This window comes from Oncorhynchus nerka, linkage group LG22 (assembly GCF_034236695.1).
Source record: "Oncorhynchus nerka isolate Pitt River linkage group LG22, Oner_Uvic_2.0, whole genome shotgun sequence".
NCBI classification, from domain to species: Eukaryota; Metazoa; Chordata; class Actinopteri; order Salmoniformes; family Salmonidae; genus Oncorhynchus; species Oncorhynchus nerka.
Genome location: NC_088417.1, coordinates 22,605,144 through 22,624,750, shown reverse-complemented (window position 1 = coordinate 22,624,750; position 19,607 = coordinate 22,605,144). Strand labels below are relative to the sequence as shown.

Below are 19,607 nucleotides of genomic sequence, written 5' to 3'. Positions count from 1 at the left end.
ATATCGTTTAGGACCTTGAGCGTGGCTGAGGTGCACCCATGACCAGCTCTGAAACCAGATTGCATAGCAGAGAAGGTATGGTGAGATTCGAAATGGTCGGTAATCTGTTTGTTGACTTGGCTTTCGAAGACCTTAGAAAGGCAGGGTAGGATAGATATAGGTCTGTAGCAGTTTGGGTCAAGAGTGTCCCCCCCTTTGAAGAGGGGGATGACCGCAGCTGCTTTCCAATCTTTGGGAATCTCAGACGACACGAAAGAGAGGTTGAACAGGCTAGTAATAGGGGTGGATTGATGAGGAATTGAAAAATTGTATGGTTGAGAGGGATGAGGCAAAAGGAATGGCAAATAAGTCTAACTGCACAACTGATTGGCAAACTTACTGCAAATTGAGAAGTCATGTGACTAAACTGAATAAAAAGAAGAAGAAACTACACTATGAAACAAAGATAAATTACATAAAGAATGATAGTGAAAAGTTTTGGAGCACCTTCAATGACATTTTGGGAACAAATTAGGCAAACTCAGCTCCATCATTCATTGAATCAGATGGCTCATTCATCACAAAACTGACTGATATTGCCAAATACTTTAATACTTGTTTCATTGGCAAGATTAGCAAACTTAGGCATGACATGCCAGCAACACTACACATCCAAGTATATCTGACCAACTGATGTCATTTTTAATTCCCTAAAGTGAGTGTGGAAGAGGTGAAGGAAATATTGTTGTCTATCAACAATGACAAGCCACTGGGGTCTGACAGCTTGGATGGAAAATTACTGAGGATAATAAGGGACGATATTGCCACTCCTATTTGCCATACCTTCAATGTAAGCCTACTAGAAAGTGTGTGCCCTCAGGCCTGGAGGGAAGCAAAAGTCATTCTGCTAGCTAAGAACAGTAGAGCCCCCTTTACTGGCTCAAATAGCTGACCAATCAGACGGTTACCAATCCTTAATAAAGTTTTTTTTTAAATTGTGTTTGACCAGATACGATGCTATTTTACAGTAAACAAATTGACAACAGACTTTCAGCACGCTTCTAGGGAAGGACATTCAACAAGCACAGCACTTACAGAAATGACTGAGGATTGGTTTCAACAAGTGTGTTGATTTAGCAAATATGCTTATAATCCCTTTATCATACTGACGACCTCCCCGCAGAGTTACCCCTTAGGGGGAAAATCCCGACCGTACAGCAGACCCAATCTGATGAGATTTATATCAAAACAAGACAAAAACAAACAAACACAACAACAGCAATACACTTCTTCATATAAAAGTAGAGGTGGGAAATACTTTTCTTCCTTTTATATGCAGACATGTGAAGAAATACATTTGCATATCTACCAAAGGGCCCCGGGGAACCAGTATACAAATAAAAAACACTGCCTGTTAAATCCAAAATAAACTAATTAGAATAACACATCAAATTAGAATTACAACTCTTGATAACTCCATACGGAAATTGTATCCCATAAGGTTGTCACGCCTGCTCCCGCTCTTCCTCCCCCTGCCCCAGCCGGCTTGCCCAGTGCCTATGTCTCGGGCTGGGTGGCGCCCCTAGAGGGGAGGGGGGGTATTGTCACGCCTGCTCCCGCTCTTCCTCCCCCTTCCCCAGCCGGCTTGCCCAGTGCCTATGTCTCGGGCTGGTTCGCCCAGGTGGGACGCTTGTCATGCCTGCTCCCCTCTTCCTCCCCTGGCGCTCGAGGGCGCCAGGCTCTCCAGGATTACACAATCAAGCTACCATCAGTACGCACACCTGCCTTTCCCCGTCATGCGCATCTGTACTCATTTGACTCAGCTGAACTCTATTACTTGTGTTATTGCCTTCCCTATATCTGTCTGTTCCCTAGCTCTGTTCCCTGCTTCGGGATTGATGTTTGTCATATGTCCTTGTTTACCCATGTGCTGACGCTGGTTCTGTCGTGTTCTATGTCTGTTCCTGAATACACTTTTGACTCCCCGTACCTGCTTTTCCTGTCCGGCGTCGGTCTTTACAGAATCCCGAAGCCATCACACGAAGCATCGGGGAGTACTGGCGTTCCGGTTGCTGGTGACATCGGTCCTGGGTTGCCGCCAATAGATCCGGGGGTGCCTAGACAGCTCGTCGGGCTTCCACGCCCTAGCTGGTTCGAGAGATTTCCTTGCCTCGGTTGGCTCGGAAGGTGCCCATCCCACGTCGGGCCTCAGCCGGATCGTCAGGTCTTGTTCGCTCAGCCGGCTGGTCAGACTGTCACGTCTCCGTCGGATCATCGGGCTTCCACGTCGCAGCGGGATCGGCAAGCGTTCATCCCTCAGCCGGATCGTCAGGCTTCCATGCCTCAGCCGGCTCGCCAGGCTCCCACGCCCTTGCCGGTTCTTCGGGAGTTTACCCCCGGATGGATAGCTCGGCGACCATGTCTCGGCCGGCTCGCCCAGGTGGGACGCTGGGTGGGACCCCTCTAGGGGTGTTGTCCCCTCTAGGGGTATTGTCACGTCAGCAATCAAGCCACCATCAGTACACAAACCTGCCTTTCTCCGTCACATGCATCTGCGCTCATTGGACTCTATTACTTGTGCTATTGCCTTCCCTATATCTGTCTGTTCCTCTGTTCCCTGCTTCAGGATTGATTCTTTGTCATATGTCCTTGATTACCCGTGTGCTGACACTGTTCGTGTCGTGTTCTATGTCTGTTCCTGAATAAATGTTTGACTCCCCGTCCCTGCTTCTCCTGTCCGGCGTCGGTCCTTACAAAGGTAATGGTAAAATAGACTAGAGACAGGTGTCCCTCATTCTGGTGCGCGATGAGACAGGTGTCCTTGTCTCATCGCGCACCAGCGACTCCTGTGGCGGGCTGGGCGCAGTGTGCGCTAGCCAAGGTGGCCAGGTGCATGGTGTTTCCTCCGGCGCATTGGTGCGGCTGGCTTCCGGCTTGGATGCGCACTGTGTTAAGAAGACACAGTGCAGCTTGGTTGGGTTGTGTATCGGAGGATGCATGACTTTCAACCTTCGTCTCTCCCGAGACCGTACGGGAGTTGTAGCGATGAGACAAGATAGTAGCTACTACAACAATTGGATACCACGAAATTGGGGAGAAAAAGGGGTCAAATTCAAAAAAGAAAAGACCCCACACAATAAATCGAACACGGTATTAACAAATATTCATAACCGTTGGGTGTGCTGGTAATATGTAGGGCAAAACAAACAAACCAATGGCCAGGCCTTACTTATTTGGGAGCTTCCTCTACGGCCGGATCCGATACCTATATACTTTTATAAAACTGCAGAATTTCACTTACTGCTCTCCCAAGGCAACTGCCTCGTGAAACATTTCAAATAAATATAAAAACATTTTTTGTTTGTTTTCACTTTGCCAAATCGTAATCAAGCCAAACAAGTCATACTAGAAATTATTACTTTCCAATTAAATTCCCATGTACTTTGTTACCTTCACTAGTCTACATCTCTGTTTCCTTTAACTTTAACTCAGAAGCCCTCTCAATCACCATCACCCAGTACATTTCCCCTCCACTCTAACACTTGTTTCCCTCTACAATCTCTACTACACTGTCTTTCCGTCTAACGTTACTTTACCAGGTGAACAAAACGTTTTAAATTACAGTCAAAACAAACATGATAACTTCTATTCACAGGGAGGCCACTTTAATTACTTGTGATCCCTCCTCCCTTTCGTCAATTCTATGAATCTATGTCAGAACAAGACGGAATAAAGTCTTTCACAAGATTAAAACCCCTAGGGTTTTCCTGATTCTGTGAGGAGTGTTTGGTCGTGCCAAATAACACATGGTTCCTACTCGTTCACGTGTAATGTGCTTCGTGACTTCTGAAATCCAAACTCCCAAATATGTTATCTCTTGTTTTGCTGGTTGTACACCCTTTTAGCAATTGTTTAAATGCGGTGTGATACAAAGTTGGACTATCTGTAAAGATATATACTGCCAATTTCCATATGTTACGTAATACCCACTGTCCATGATTCTCGCAAGGATTATCCAACCCCAAAATTGGCTCCACTTCCATCGCAATATCCATTTTGATAACAGCTTTCAAACCTGCCATCAAAGCTTTAATACACATTTTATCAACATACTCACATACCCAAGCTGGGTTCGAATACCCATACTAATATACTGTACTGTATACTACATACACTTAATGAGTATATACTACATACTATATACTATTAGTTAATTTTATTATCCTGTAAACGACCGGTAACCGGAAGTTTTTGCATGCCTACCGGAAGTTGATGCTCTTGCTATGCAGCCTATTTCTAGCTTGTTAGCATAACAAATTACTAGTTAGACATTTTACGACTTCAGGTGTTTGGAAATGGACTGTTCACAGCGCACACTGCCCACTATTACCGAGGAGGAAATTAATTACTTAAAAATCATACAATGTGATTTTCTGGATTTTTGTTTTAGATTCCGTCTCTCACAGTTGAAGTGTACCTATGATAAAAATGACAGACCTCTACATGCTTTGTAAGTAAGAAAACCTGCAAAATCGGCAGTGTACCAAATACTTGTTCTCCCCACTGTATGTCAATTTTAGCAATTTTCCAAGGTAGTGATAGCCACTTCCCCAGGGAGTAGTTATGGTATTTGTGCCTTTTAATTGGTCACGACACCTGATACCTTGTATTAGAGCCAATCTAAAATGGCACCGGAGCAGAATGCAGACGTTTTACGTGCCCCCAACCAATTGTGTTTTTTGGTTTGTTTATCTGCGTTGTTTGTAACTTATTTTTTTACTATTTTTGTACATATTGTTGCCGCTACCGTCAGTACTGCGATTACTCACCACGAACTGGCAGAATCCTTTTTCTTCTTTCACGACTCTGACGAGCCCGGGGGGGAGGATACACGGCTCCCTCGGGAACAGGCCCCGACCCCAGTTATCTGTGTGAAGAGGAGGCGGAGAAAGAGAGGCCGGAAGGCAGGCTGCCTTCTGAGGAGTAGGAGGCGATCAAATAAACCCCACCCCCTCAATTCTGCTCGCAAACATGTAATCTTTGGGCAATAAAATGGACAAGTTATTGGATTAAACTACCAATGGGACATGAAAAGATGTAACATCTTATGCTTCATGGAGTCGTGGCTGAATAACGACAATATCAACATACAGCTGGCTGGTTATACGATGTACTGGCAAGATAGACAAGGGGCGGCGGTCTATGTATTTTTGTAAACAACAGCTGGTGCACGATATCTAAGTAAGTCTCGAGCCATTATTCGCCTGAGGTAGAGTTTCTCATGATAAGCTGCAAACCACATTACCTATTGAGATAGTTTTAATTTATATACTTTGTAGCTGTGTACATACCACCACAGTCAGAGGCTGGCACCAAGATAGCATTGAATGAGCTGTATTCTGCCATAAGCAAACAAGAAAACGCTCACCCAGAGGCGGCGCTCCTAGTAGCCGGGGACTTTAATGCAGGGAAACCTAAATCAGTTTTACCTCATTTCTATCAACATGTTAAATGTGCAACCAGAGGTAAAATAACTCTGGACCACCTTTACTCCACACACAGAGATGCATACAAAGCTCTCCCTCACCCTCCATTTGGCAAATCTGACCATAATTCTATCCTCCTGATTCCTGCTTACTAGCAAAGATTAAAGCAGGAAGCACAAGTGACTAGATCAATAAAAAAGTGGTCAAATGAAGCAGATGCTAAGCTACAGGACGGTTTTTCTAACACAGACTGGAATTTTCCGGGATTCCTCCAATGGCATTCCTCCAATGGCATTGTACACCACATCTGTCATTGGCTTCATCAATAAGTGCATCGATGACGTCATCCCCACAGTGACCATACGTACATACCCCAACCAGAAACCATGGATTACAGGCAGCATCCGCACTGAGCTAAAAGCTAGAGCTGCCGCTTTCAAGGAGCTTTAAAGAAATCCTGCTATGCCCTCTGACTAACCATCAAATAGGCAAGTCAATACAGGAATAAGATCGAGTCGCACTACACTGGCTCTGACGCTCGTCGGATGTGGCAGGGCCTGCAAACTATTACTGACTACAAAGAGATGCACAGCCGAGCGCTGCCCAGTGACACAAGCCTACCGGACGAGCTAAACTACTTATATGCTCACTTCGAGGCAAATAACACTTAAACATGCATGAGAGCACCAGCTGTACCGGAAGACTGTGTGATCAAGCTCTCCGCAGCCGATGTGAGTAAGACCTTTAGACAGGTCAACATTCACAAGGCCGCAGGGCCAGACGGATTAACAGGACGTGTACTGCGAGCATGCACTGACCAACTAGCAAGTGTCTTCACTAACATTTTCAATCTCTCCCTGTCTGAGTCAGTAATACCAACATGTTTTAAGCAGACGTGCCCAAGAACACTAAGTTAACCTGCCTAAATGATTACCGACCCGTAGCACTCACGTCTGTACCCATGAATTGCTTTGAAAGGCTGGTCATGGCTCACATCAACAGTATCCTCCCGGATACCCTAGACCCACTTCAATTCGCGTACCGCCCCAACAGATCCACGGATGATGCAGTCTCTATTGCACTCCACACTGCCCTTTCCCACCTGGACAAAAGGAACACCTATGTGAAAATGTTATTCATTGACTACAGCTCAGCGTTCAACACCATTGTGCCCTCAAAGCTCATCATTAAGCTAAGGACCCTGGGACTAAACACCTCCCTCTGCAACTGGATCCTGGACTTCGTGACGGGCCGCTCCCAGGTGGTACGGGTAGGTAACAACACATCCGCCACGTTGATCCTCAAGACATGGGCCCCTCAGGGGTGCGTACTCAGCCCCCTCTTGTACTCCCTGTTCACTCATGACTGCACGGCCAGGCACTACTCCAACAAAGACTTGTCCCGAAACCACTCCTGCATTATCTTGGCTGTGTGCTTAGAGTCGTTGTCCTGTTGGAAGGTGAACCTTCGACCCAGTCTAAGATCCTGAGCGCCCTGGAGCAGGTTTTCATCATCATCAAGGATCTCTCTGTACTTTGCTCCGTTTATCTTCCCCTAGATCCTGACTAGTCTCCCAGTCCCTGCCGCTGAAAAACATCCCCACAGTATGATGCTGCCACCACCATGCTTCACCGTAGGGATGGTATTGGCCAGGTGATGAGCGGTACCTGGTTTCCTTCAGATGTGACGCTTGGCATTCAGGCCAAAGAGTTCAATATTGGTTTCATCAGGCCAGATAATCTTGTTTCTCATGGTCTGAGATTCCTTTAGGTGCCTTTTGGCAAACTCCAAGTGGGCTGTCATGTGCCTTTTACTGAGGAGTGGCTTCCGTCTGTCCCCTCTACCATAAAGGCCTGATTAGCGGAGTGCTTCAGAGATGATTTTTCTTCTGGAAGGTTCTCCCATCTCCACAGAGGAACTCAAGACCTCTGTCAGAGTGACCATTGGGTTCTTGGTCACTTCCCTGACAAAGGTCCTTCTCCCCCGATTGCTCAGTTTGACTCTAGGAAGAGTCTTGGTGGTTCCAAACTTCTTCCATTTAAGAATGATGGAGGCCACTGTGTTCTTGGGACATTCAATGCTGCAGACATGTTTTGGTACCCTTCCCCAGATCTGTGCCTCGAAACAATCCTGTATCTGAGCTTTAAGGACAATTCCTTCGACCTCATGGCTTGGTTTTTGCTCCGACGTGCATTGTCAACTGTGGAACCTTATATAGACAGGTGTGTGCCCTTCCAAATCATGTCCAATCAATTGAATTTACCACAGGTGGACTCCAATGAAGTTGTAGAAATATCTCAAAGATGAATCAAAGGGTCTTTATTTTTATAATTTTTTTATTTGCAAACATTTCTTAAAACCTGTTTTCACTTTGTCATTATGGGGCATTGTGATTAGATTGATGAGGAAAATGTTTTATTTAATCCATTTAAATTAAAGCTGTAACCTAACAAAATGTGGAAAAAGTAAAAGGGTCTGAATACCTTCCAAATGCATTGTACATACGCACACACACACCACATGTAGCAAAAGTGAGCCGGGCTATGCTTCTACTCACACAGTCACACACACTCCTCAGTTTAGGTTAGGATGCTTCTAGAGTGACTGCGGTTAGGGCCTAACTTCTCAAGCATTTCCCACAGGGACTAGATATAGTAAGAGGGTTTGTGGTGCATTATTTACGTGGTGAACACAGTGTCTCATGAGTCTGTGTGTCTATGAGTACTGAGAAAAAACACAGCGCTTACTTTATCAGAATATAAACCCTGTCACTATGGGAGACCGAGCAGGGTGTTCTGATGGTTGCTATTACACCGAACAGTTGTCAGAAAGATCCTTACATCAGGGTTGTGTGTTGATGTGTCACTATGGAGTTCACTGCAGTCCATTCTGGGTAACACGTTGGTGTAACTTGACAGTGAGTGATGTTGCTCTCCGTAGACGTTGCCCCTAACAACTGAAACAGGGTCAGATATGTGTTCATTCCACCCAATATGCCCTCATTAATCTTCTGTGGTTAGGAACTATGTTTATCTCCAGCAGGACATGTTTGGCATAGAATAAGAATCAGTTTCTAGCTATATGTGTAGAATAGTGCAGGCATGCTTTGACCTATAAAATGAATGGTTAGGCTACCTCAAGCATCGCACTTCTATTCATGACTCATGTACTCAGTATAATAATATGCCGTTTGACACTGTCTCTGTAGCCTCTTCTCTATTGTCTACATATTGACAAGAGCTGTATATGTTTCTAATGAAACACAATTGTACAATAACCACCCTCTTCAAATCCTCCTGTTGCCCTCAAAAAGCAAAAAACCCACTCTTTCTCTTCTAATTTTCTCTAAAGTGGCTAGCAGCAGCCATTAGCATGCAGGAGTGGCTGGTTTTAAAATAACTGCTCTATAACTGCTTAAGAAGATTGCTACTCTTCTAAAGCGCAATCACCTCTTAAAACCATTTTTCCGCCAGGCAGAGGGACTCCTGATGATGAACACGTTTTCGGCCCCTGCAGTGTTCACCTTAAAGTTAGGGTGCATCCCAAATTCCACCCTTCCGTATATAGTGCACTACATTTGGCCAGTTCCCATAGGGCTATATAGGGAATAGGGTGCCATTTGGGAGGGAGAGTAAAGTAATGTTAAAGTAGAGTAAATGAAGACTTAATGTGGACAATATTAGATTGTCTGAGTGTCCCTCTGTTTCTCAGTTTAGCAACATTTATAGAACCTTCTCACAGCATTCAAATCCAAGACAAATCTCTCTCTCTCTCTGTCTCTCTCGCTCTCTGTGTCTCTCTCTCTGTCTCTCTCTCGCTCTCTGTGTCTCGCTCTCTGTCTCTCTCTATCTCTCTCTCTCTCTCTCTCTCTCTCTCTCTGCATGCTAGGAGTGTTGGTGGATGCTGGGAATTGTGTGAGCGAGTGCGAGTGGTGTCTGGAATTAGATCGCCTGTGTTTTCTTTTTGTTTCCTTTTAGTTTTCCTTTTTCTATGGATGATTCATTATTTAAAAAATGTATGTGGTAGAATTAGGTATATTGTATTTCTTGGAATTGGAATTGCCCTGGTTTAGGTGGGGATGGCGACCCACATGGGGACCCCGTCCCTGTCACTTTGAGATGGCTTCAGGCGTGTTACTGAAGCTACTGTCACTGTGGAGGAGTTTCTATTCGCCGTAGAAGAGAAGTTGTTGAAAATGCTGCTTATGCGTCGCGGATTAATAAAGCAGTGGTGTTTTTTCTGAAAGAAGACTGTCTTGTCGATCAGCTGATTGAGCCTGGCGTAATTCTTTAAGGCCTGGGCCCACTGATGTAGGGCGAGGTGGGCTGACAGTGGTAGAGCAGCCACACACACCTGTTGCTGAAGATCAAGATGTTTGTGTTGAGGGTACTGAGTTGCAGCTTGTACCAGAGGGGAACATAACATCTGTGGCGGGCATAAAAACATTATTGTAGGAGGTAAGGATGGATCTGGTGAGCCATTTCCCCAGACTGGTGAGGAGATGCCCAGTACGAATGAAGGGGTACAGGAGGGGGTTCAGGTGGAGGTTGTCTCCCAGGTAGTGGAGGAGAAGTCCATTACGAGTAATGGAGTACAGGAGGGGGTTCAGGTGGAGCTAATCTCCCAGGTAGTGGAGGAGAAACCTGGTAGGAGTGATGGGGTGCAGGTGGGGAGTATTGAGAGGTGTCAGTGGGGAGTCAGGGATCCAGGGCCTCAGTTGAGGAGGATCAGGAGAGGGATCTGGACATGTCTGATATCCCTGTTGATATGATAGCAGCTAGTGACTACTCAATTTACAATCTAGGTGAGGTAAATGGGTTCCTGTACCACATTTTTGGGAAATCTGTTAAATTGGCAGGTTTTTTATGTTGAAAAGTTTGAGGTCAGCTGTTGTGTTACAGAAGATGGTGGGGTTAAACCAGTTGAGTGTGAAGAAGCGTTTCTGCTTGTGGAAATGTGTTGCTGCTGTCACTACAGCAAAACATAGTGGGAAGCGTGGTAAGGTTCAAATTAAATTAAAACAATGATGATTACCATGCCTCATAGCTTTTTTTTCTCTTTGTCTGGTTCCGTTGTAGTCTCTTCTGTTTTTCCTTTCTCCTCTCTATATGGAGGTACTAAGGGGAGGTTCTCTCAATAATAACAGAGGAAGGGACAGGAATAAGAGATCTTGGGTGTTAGAAGTAATCAAACAGAAAAGGCTTAACGTAGATTTTCTACAGGAGAAACGTACATACTGTAGTGATGAGGCTAATGAGGTTGACTGGGTATGTGGTGGGAGGGTCAGCGTATATTCAGTCATGGTACTAATTTCAGTGCTGTAGTGGCAATTTTGTTTTCGTCAGGCTTAGGGGTGACTGTGGTATCCAACAGAGATTGCCATGGCTCGGGTTTTATTGGTCAAGGCAGATTTATGTGTATTTTTTTTACAAGAAAAATGTTTATGCCCCTAATGAGGATACAGAGCGTATTGTTGTATTTGATCAAATAAAGGTGACCAAGAGGGGTGTATGGTTTTAGGGGGAGATTGGAACTGTACAGTGGATTTTACTGTTGATCGCACTGCTGTAGAACCTCAATCTATTAACTGAGTTTGAGCTTTCTGATGTGTGGGGAGTAAGAAATGCAAAAGTTAGGCAATACACATGGCTAAAAGTTATTGTAGGTCATGTCAGTGCAGCAAGGTTAGACAGGTTGTATGTATCTGATCACTACTGTAGTAGGGTTGGAAGGTTAGACAGGTTGTATGTATCTGATCACTACTGTAGTAGGGTTGGAAGGTTAGACAGGTTGTATGTATCTGATCACTACTGTAGTAGGGTTGGAAGGTTAGACAGGTTGTATGTATCTGATCACTACTGTAGTAGGGTTGGAAGGTTAGACAGGTTGTATGTATCTGAGCAATACTGTAGTAGGGTTGGAAGGTTAGACAGGTTGTATGTATCTGATCACTACTGTAGTAGGGTTGGAAGGTTAGACAGGTTGTATGTATCTGATCACTACTGTAGTAGGGTTGGAAGGTTAGACAGGTTGTATGTATCTGATCACTACTGTGGTAGGATTGGAAGGTTAGACAGGTTGTATGTATCTGACCACTACTGTAGTAGGGTTGGAAGGTTAGACAGGTTGTATGTATCTGATCACTACTGTGGTAGGATTGGAAGGTTAGACAGGTTGTATGTATCTGACCACTACTGTAGTAGGGTTGGAAGGTTAGACAGGTTGTATGTATCTGATCACTACTGTGGTAGGATTGGAAGGTTAGACAGGTTGTATGTATCTGACCACTACTGTAGTAGGGTTGGAAGGTGTGCCATTACTCCTGTGGGTTTTTCTGACACCAAAATGTTACTGTTGATATTCACTTGCCCTGTCCACGAAGGTCATCACCTTATTGGTATTTTCAAATTAAATCACATTTTATTGGTCACATACACATGGTTAGCAGATGTTAATGCGAGTGTAGCGAAATGCTTGTGCTTCTAGTTCCGACAATGCAGTAATATCTAACAAGTAATCTAACAAATTCACAAAACTACCTTATACACACAAATGTAAAGGGATGGAATAAGAATATGTACATATAAATATATGGATGAGTGATGGCCGTGCGGCATAGGCAAGATGCAATACATGGTATGAAATACAGTATATAGATATAAGATGAGTAATGTAGAATATGTAAACATTATTTAAGTGGCATTATTTAAAGTGACTAGTGATCAATTTATTAAAGTGGCCAGTGATTTGGGTCTGTATGTTGCCAGCAGCCTCTCCATGTTTGTGATGGCTGTTTAGCAGTCTGATGGCCTTAAGATAGAAGCTGTTTTTCAGTCTCTCGGTCCCCGCTTTGATGCACCTGTACTGACCTCACCTTCTGGATGATAGCGGGGTGAACAGGCAGTGGCTTGGGTGGTTGTTGTCCTTGATGATCTTTTTGGCCTTCCTGTGACACCGGGTGCTCTAGGTGTCCTGGGGGGCAGGTAGTTTGCCCCGGTGATGCGTTGTGTAGACCGCACCACCCTCTGGAGAGCCTTGCGGTTGAGGGCGGTGCAGTTGCCGTACCAGGTGATACAGACCGACAGGATGCTCTGGATTGTGCATCTGTAAAAGTTTGTGAGGGATGTAGGTGACTAGGCCACATTTCTTCAGACTCCTGAGGTTGAAGAGGCGCTGTTGCGCCTTCTTCCACACACTGTCTGTGTGGGTGGACCATTCCAGTTTGTCCGTGATGTGTACGCAGAGGAACTTAAAACTTTCCACCTTCTCCACTACTGTCCCGTCGATGTGTATAGGGGGGTGCTCCCTCTTCTGTTTCCTGAAGTCCACGATCCTGACACCACACTCCGAGTGCCCTCCCCTCCTCCCTGTCTCATCATTGTTGGTAATCAAGCCCACTACTGTTGTGTCGTCTGCAAACTTGATAATTGAGTTATGGGTGAACAGGGAGTACAGGAGGGGGCTGAGCATGCACCCTTGTGGGGCCCCAGCGTTGAGGACCAGCGAAGTGGAGATGTTGTGTCCTACCTTCACCACCTGGGGGCGGTGTGATGGTGATTGCATCGTCTGTGGACCTGTTGGGGCGGTATGCAAACTGACGTGGGTCTAGGGTGGCAGGTAAGGAGATATGATCCTTGACCTGTCTCTCCAAGCACTTCATGATGATAGAATAGTCCTTTAGTTCAGTTATCTTTGCCTTCTTTGGTACAGGAACAATGGTGGCCATCTTGAAGCATGTGGGGACAGCAGACTGGGATAGGGAGCGATTGAATATGTCCGTAAACACACCAGCCAGCTGGTCTGCGCATGCTCTGAGGATGCGGCTAGGGATGCCGTCTGGGCCAGCAGCCTTGCGAGGGTTAACATGTTTAAATGTCTTACTCACTTTGGCCACAGAGAAGGAGAGGGGGGATCCGCAGTCCTTCGTAGTGGGCTGTGTCGCTGGCACTGTATTATCCTCAAAGCGGGCAAAGAAGGTGTTTAGCTTGTCTGGAAGCAAGACGTCAGTGTCCGTGATGTGGCTGGTTTTCTTTTTGTAGTCCGTAATTGCCTGTAGACCCTGCCACATTCGTCTAGTGTCTAGGCCGTTGAATTGCGACTCCATTTTGTCCCTATACCGACATTTCGCTTGTTTGATTGCCTTGCAGAGGAAATAACTCCACTGTTTATATTCGGCGATATTCCCCAACCTCTTTCCATGGCTGAATGCGGTGGTTCGCGCTTTCACTTCTATCCACGGTTTCTGGTTGGGGTAGGTTTTAATAGTCACAGTGGGTACAACATCTCCGCACTTCCTAATAAACTCACTCACGAGTCAGCGTATAAATCAATGTTATTGTCTGAGGCTTCCCAGAAACATTTTCCAGTCCACGTGATCCAAACATTCTTGAAGCGTGGATTCCGATTGGTCAGACCAGTGTTGAATGGTTCTAGGGGTACATGGGTACATCCTGTTTGAGTTTCTGCCTATAGGACAGTATGAGCAAGATGGAGTCGTGATTGGATTTCCCGAAGGGAGGGTGGGGGAGGGCCTTGTGTGCATCGCGGAAGTTAGAGTAGCAGTGGTCCAGTGTTTTGCTCGAATGGGTAAAACAGTCAATGTGCTGGTAGAATTTAGTTAGTCTTGTTCTCAAATTAGCTTTGTTGAAATCCTCAGCTACAATAAATGCAGCCTCAGGATATATGGTTCCCAGTTTACATAGAGTCGTCCAGTGAAGTTCTTTCGGGGCCGTCAAGGTCTCTGCTTGGGGGGGGGGGGGGGGATATACATGGCTGTGACTAAAATCTAAGAGAATTCTCATATGAGATAATGCAGTCGGCATTTAGGTAAGGTGAACAGAAGGACTTGAGTTCATATATGTTGTTATTGTTTCACCATGAGTCGTTAATCATGAGGCATCCACCCCGCCCTTCTTCTTACCAGAGAGATGTTTGTTTCTGCCGGCGCGACACATGAACAAACCTGGTGGCTGTACCGACTCTGACAACATATCCCGAGTGAGCCATGTTTCCGTGAAACAGAGAATGTTACAATCTCTGATGTCTCTCTGGAAGGCAAATCGTGCCCTAATTTCGTCCACCTTGTTGTCTAGAGACTGGACATTGGCGAGTAATATGCTCGGAAGCGGTGGATGGTGTGCTCGCCTACTGAGTCTGACCCGTAGGGCGCTCCATCTGCCTCTCCTGTGGCGACAACGTCAAACGTTTTGGGTCGGCCTCTGGGATTAGATCCAATGTCCAGGGTGGAGGTCCGAACAATGGACCAGTTTGGAAAAGTTGTATTCCTGGTCGTAATGCTGGTAAATTGACGTCACTCTTATATCCAATAGTTCTTCCCAGCTGTATGTAATAGTACTTAAGATTTTCTTGCCTTACAATGTAAGAAATAATACCTACAAATAAAAAAAATCTGCATAGTTTCCTAAGGACTTGAAGCTGGGCGACCATCTCTGTCGGCGCCATCTTGAATGTTTTTTAGTGTTAAGTTACTACATGATGCCATGTTTTGTGAAAATGTTTGTTGTTTTGGGGAAAAGGGAGGGTTATTAAATGGAATGCCCTTATATGTGTGTTTGGTCAACCGTATACTGCTCTGTCTAGTATTGAAGTTAAAGAGACTGTCATGACTCTTGAAGAGGACATCAAATATATTAAGTTGAAGTTGCTCACTCAGACTGACCCTGTACTAGTCTTGAACTTACAGGACAAGGGACATGAACTGAGGTCGTTTTTACAGGAAAGAGTGAAGGGTGCCTTGATTAGGTCTCACTTTGCTACCCTCAAGGATATGGATGCACCTAGCGCTTTTAAAAAAAACCTAGGGCAATCGACATTGCAATGCAAACAGATGATCTGCCTTCGTATCCCTGATGGGAAGGTGGCCACAGATGACAATGAGATGCGCCAAAATGCAGTGAATTTCTACTCTACCCTCTATAACATTGTGATCCTCTCTGTGCTGAACAGTTGTTACATGGACTTCCTCAATTGTGCCCTGAGCAGAGAGATGCTTTGAACTCTGACATTACTCTGCAGGAGCTGTCCACTACCAGCTGTTAACTCCCAATTGGATACCACGAAATTGGGGATAAAAAGGGGTAAAAAAATATATATATAATAATAATAATATAAAAAGGGGGATTTGGCTCTTCTAAAAACTGCCAACATGTTGCACTGCTGTGTGCACAATAAACAATTATATCTAAGTGTCTCTCAAACAGGCTGAAAGAATATCTGGGGCTCTTGGTCACAAATACCAGTCTTACTGTGTCCCTGACCACTCTATTGTTGATGACTTGTTTCTAATAAGAGATGTTTTACCCATTTGTAAACTGTATGATGTGAATGTGAGTTTGCTTTCTTTGGATCAGGAGAAGGCTTTCTACCGTCTTGGATGAGTTTACTGTATGCTGGGGCCTCTTGTATGGTGAAGGTGGGGGTGGTTTGAGCTGCACTTTCCCTATCCATTGGGGTATCAGACAGGAATGCCCAATTTCAGGACAGCTATATTGTCTGGCAATTGAACAAAATGCTTTGTTTTTTAAGAGCGAGGCTTACTGTTTTCTCTGTGCCAGGGGTTATGGAGCACTACGATAGCACTGTCTGTGTATGCAGATGACGTGACAGCTTTTATTACAGGGGGTGAGGATGTTAAAGGTCTCTCAAATGCTCTAAAGGTGTATGAGGGGGTCTCCTCAGCTAGAGTTAATTGGGAAAAGAGTGAATCGCTGTGGGCTGGTCAGCTTCAGATAGGGTCTGTTCCACGGTTACTAGGGGGGCTTCAGTGGGGCAGAGATGGGATGAAGACATTGGGGAGTTTTCTAGGCTCTGGTGTCTTTCAAAAAAATAATTGGGAGGGTGTAGTGGATAAGGTGTGTGCCAGATTGTGTAGGTGGAAATGGGTGCTACCCCAGCTGTCTTATAGGGGAAGGGTGCTGGTAGCCAATAACCTTCTACCCTGTGGCACAGACTAAAATCTGATACAAGAGCTTCAATTTCTTGACCCGTGTCAATTTCTGACCCGTGTCAATTTCTTCTGGTCTGGACAAAATTGTATTAAAGCTGCAGCCCTGTACCCGCCACTGCACGAGGGTGGGCAAGGCCTAGTGGACATTTCTTCTAGGATCATTGCTTTCCAACTTCAAGCAGCCCAGATACTGTCGTACAGTGACGGTTCTAGCTGGGTCCATACACCCTACACTTTGTCTGCAGTCCAAACACTTAAAAGACACACCCTATCCCCTCAGCCCTCAAATGAAGTGGACACTTCTGATGACGTATCATAACGTCTGACGAGTATACACTTGCAGGGCAAGGGGCGAGGGAGGAAGGAAGGATTTTTTGACCGCTATAATTGACCGCTATTGCCCGGAAATGCGCTACAGTCATTTATGATGGCATGTCTACTTACAGTAAATTTATAATTATTAATATACGCTTACTGTATGAAAGCTAGCAAGTGAATTAGATAAATAATGTTATCCTTCTGAAGGTGAATAATGTTTCCAAATTTCCAAAAGCTAACCAAACAAAAACATAATTACTTTTATGTTTGTGCCGTCATGTGCATTAGTAGCAGAATTTATAACTTATTTACATTTGTTTTTACTTACACTTCTTTGCGGATGTAGAATCATCACGAATTAAATAATGGTGAGTTTCAGGCCCTGAAGTGAACATAATTGTACACTAGCAAACTCGAGGGACTTACGTTGCAAACTTCCCTTGCTTGGCTAATCATTTGGACCGCCCTCCAAGATGGTGACGGGGATAAGGCGAGGGTAATTGGACGAGGGTGTGTCTTTTATGAGTTTGGACCGCAGACATTGATGGGATGAACGGGATGTTTGGGCTTAGATAAGCACCGTTTCCTCTTAAAGCTAGAGGGTGGTGATTTGTCTGGCTGACTCCATTCTATGAGTCTGTTATGCAAGCTTGGAGCATTTTCGACATGTCCCGTAAGGCCGGCACGCCACCAGGAATGTGGCTTTTTCAAGAACCTCTTTTTTATAACATTGTCATCCAGTGCCATCCTATGGGTTCAGCCAGCCTACGTTCATGCCTGTTAGGTGTGGGGTGTACCAAGCTGGGTCATCTGATGTGGAGCAGGAGCAGATCGTTGGAGGAGCTTGCAGAAAGAGCGGGGATCAGATAATCTTGCCTCCTGGGGAAGGTCATAGCTGAGGTCTGTGATTCCTTGCCAGTACTTCATCGGCAGTATGACTGATACTTCCAACTCTGATCGGTGGAAGGAGGGTCTGGATTATGTGTGCCCTGCCCTGAATGTTAGTGTTGCAGCGGAGGCATTAAATGAGGACGTGGGGATGCTGCTTTCCTTGGATACCCCGGAGCTGGGGGAGTTCAAGGAGGTGGGAAAGAAGGCCATATCCATAATATGTGTAGTGCTACGGGACAATAGTGTTTCTTCCCTGGAAGGGGTAAAATCAACGAAGTGGGCAGGTGTTTGGTCCAGGTGTCTCCCCAAAAGGCTGTTGGGGGTCTTTATACAAACTGCCTATTGAAAAGAGGACAGCTGACCTCCAATGGAGGGTAATACATGAGACATAGGCACCAATATGCATCTGGTACACCTGGATCCTACCGTTGAGGAGGGGTGTCCATTCTGTGCTGAATCTGAAACTCTGGCGCATCTGTTCTTACAGTGTCCCAAGTTGGTCGGGATCTTTGACCTGATCACTAGTTGGTTATCAGCTCTGGGAGAGGTTTTCACTTCCCAACTGTTTATATTTGGGCCAAAGGTTAATAAAGGTTACATTTAAAATTGTGGCCCAAAGTACATGTTTAGTCGAAGGGGTGTAGTTATTTTACTTAACTTTGTGTCAGGGGCAGCTAAATTAGCAATTTGGAAGACACGAAAAAACAGTATTTGGGCACAGGGGTCTGTGGACGTGGTGGGCATGCTGGAGAAGATGTTGGCTGGGGGTTGAGTTTGCTTATTACAAACTGGTTAATAACATTGGGCTGTTTATGAGCATATGGGATATTCAGAGTTTGTTGTGTTTAGTTACTGTGGAGGAAGATTTGGTGTTGTGTTTTTAATTGATGTTTAATCAATTTATGTTTTTGTTTGTTTGAGTGTTTATTGTGTTGTGGGCTCCCAGACCCAATAAAAATAACTAATAACTAACTATTTCTCTCTCTCTTTCCACTCTCTCTCTCTCTTTCCACTCTCTCTCTCTCTCTCTCTCTCTTTCTCTCTCTCTCTCTTTCCTCTCTCTCTCTCTCTCTCGCTCTCTCTCTCTCTCTTGCTCTCTTGCTTTCTCTCTCTCTCTCTCCTCTCTCTTGCTCTCTTGCTCTCTCTCTCTCTCTCTCTCTCTTGTTCTCTCTCTCAGACACTCAGCCAAGGTGGTGAAGGCTGCATCTCAGGTTCTCAGCAGTATGTGGCAGTACAGAGACCTACGCAGCCTCTACAAGAAGGTAAGACATTTTATAATGCTTAATAACGGGATCATAAGAGGGAAATGGATGGATGTTGGCTGGTTGGGGGAATGGGGTGGGAGGTTGGGGGTGGAGGCCAACTTTATTTTGGTTTTCTTTTCCTGTTTATGTTGAAAATCATGATTTATTATTAAATTCTGAATGTATTTCTTAATGGTATTTTTTAAATTTTGAGTGTCAGCATATAAACATATACATATAAACCTATAAATTAAAATGGATAATGTTACGCCCACCCCCCAACAAAAAAAATATTTAAAAAATAAATAATGTGGTATAATAAAAAATAACATAAGCTTTCTGATTCTGGACTTATTCACATATCTTATACATAGTGTATATACACATGCTTAGCTTGGTGTTACAGGGTTGGTTTTAAAGCTTTCTATCACGTTCTAGTCTTGGAGAGTTTTGTCAAGGCAGTTGGATTTGTTTCTGCCCCTACATTATTGGTGTCATCAAATCTCACGACTCATTTAAGATATACACTGAGTGAACAAACATTAAGAACACCTTCCTATTGAGTTGCACCCCCTTTTGTCCTCAGAACAGCCTCAATTCGTCAGGACATGGACTTTACAAGGTGTTGAAAGCGTTCCACAGGGATGCTGGTCCACATTGTCTCCAATGCTTCCTAAAGTTGTGTGAAGTTTGCTGGATGTTCTTTGGGTGGTGGACCATTTT

General features: G+C 44.8%; 1 protein-coding gene across 1 annotated transcript in view; it reads left to right on the top strand.

Annotated features, from left to right (window-relative positions):
• The window catches only part of LOC115104506 (catenin delta-2-like), a 102,311-nt gene that overhangs the window by 55,977 nt on the left and 26,727 nt on the right, over positions 1 to 19,607 (top strand). Inside the window, exon 10 of the mRNA XM_065006799.1 lies at positions 18,818 to 18,902. Within this exon, the coding sequence (XP_064862871.1) occupies positions 18,818 to 18,902 (85 nt within the window). The remainder of the gene's footprint in view (positions 1 to 18,817; positions 18,903 to 19,607) is intronic.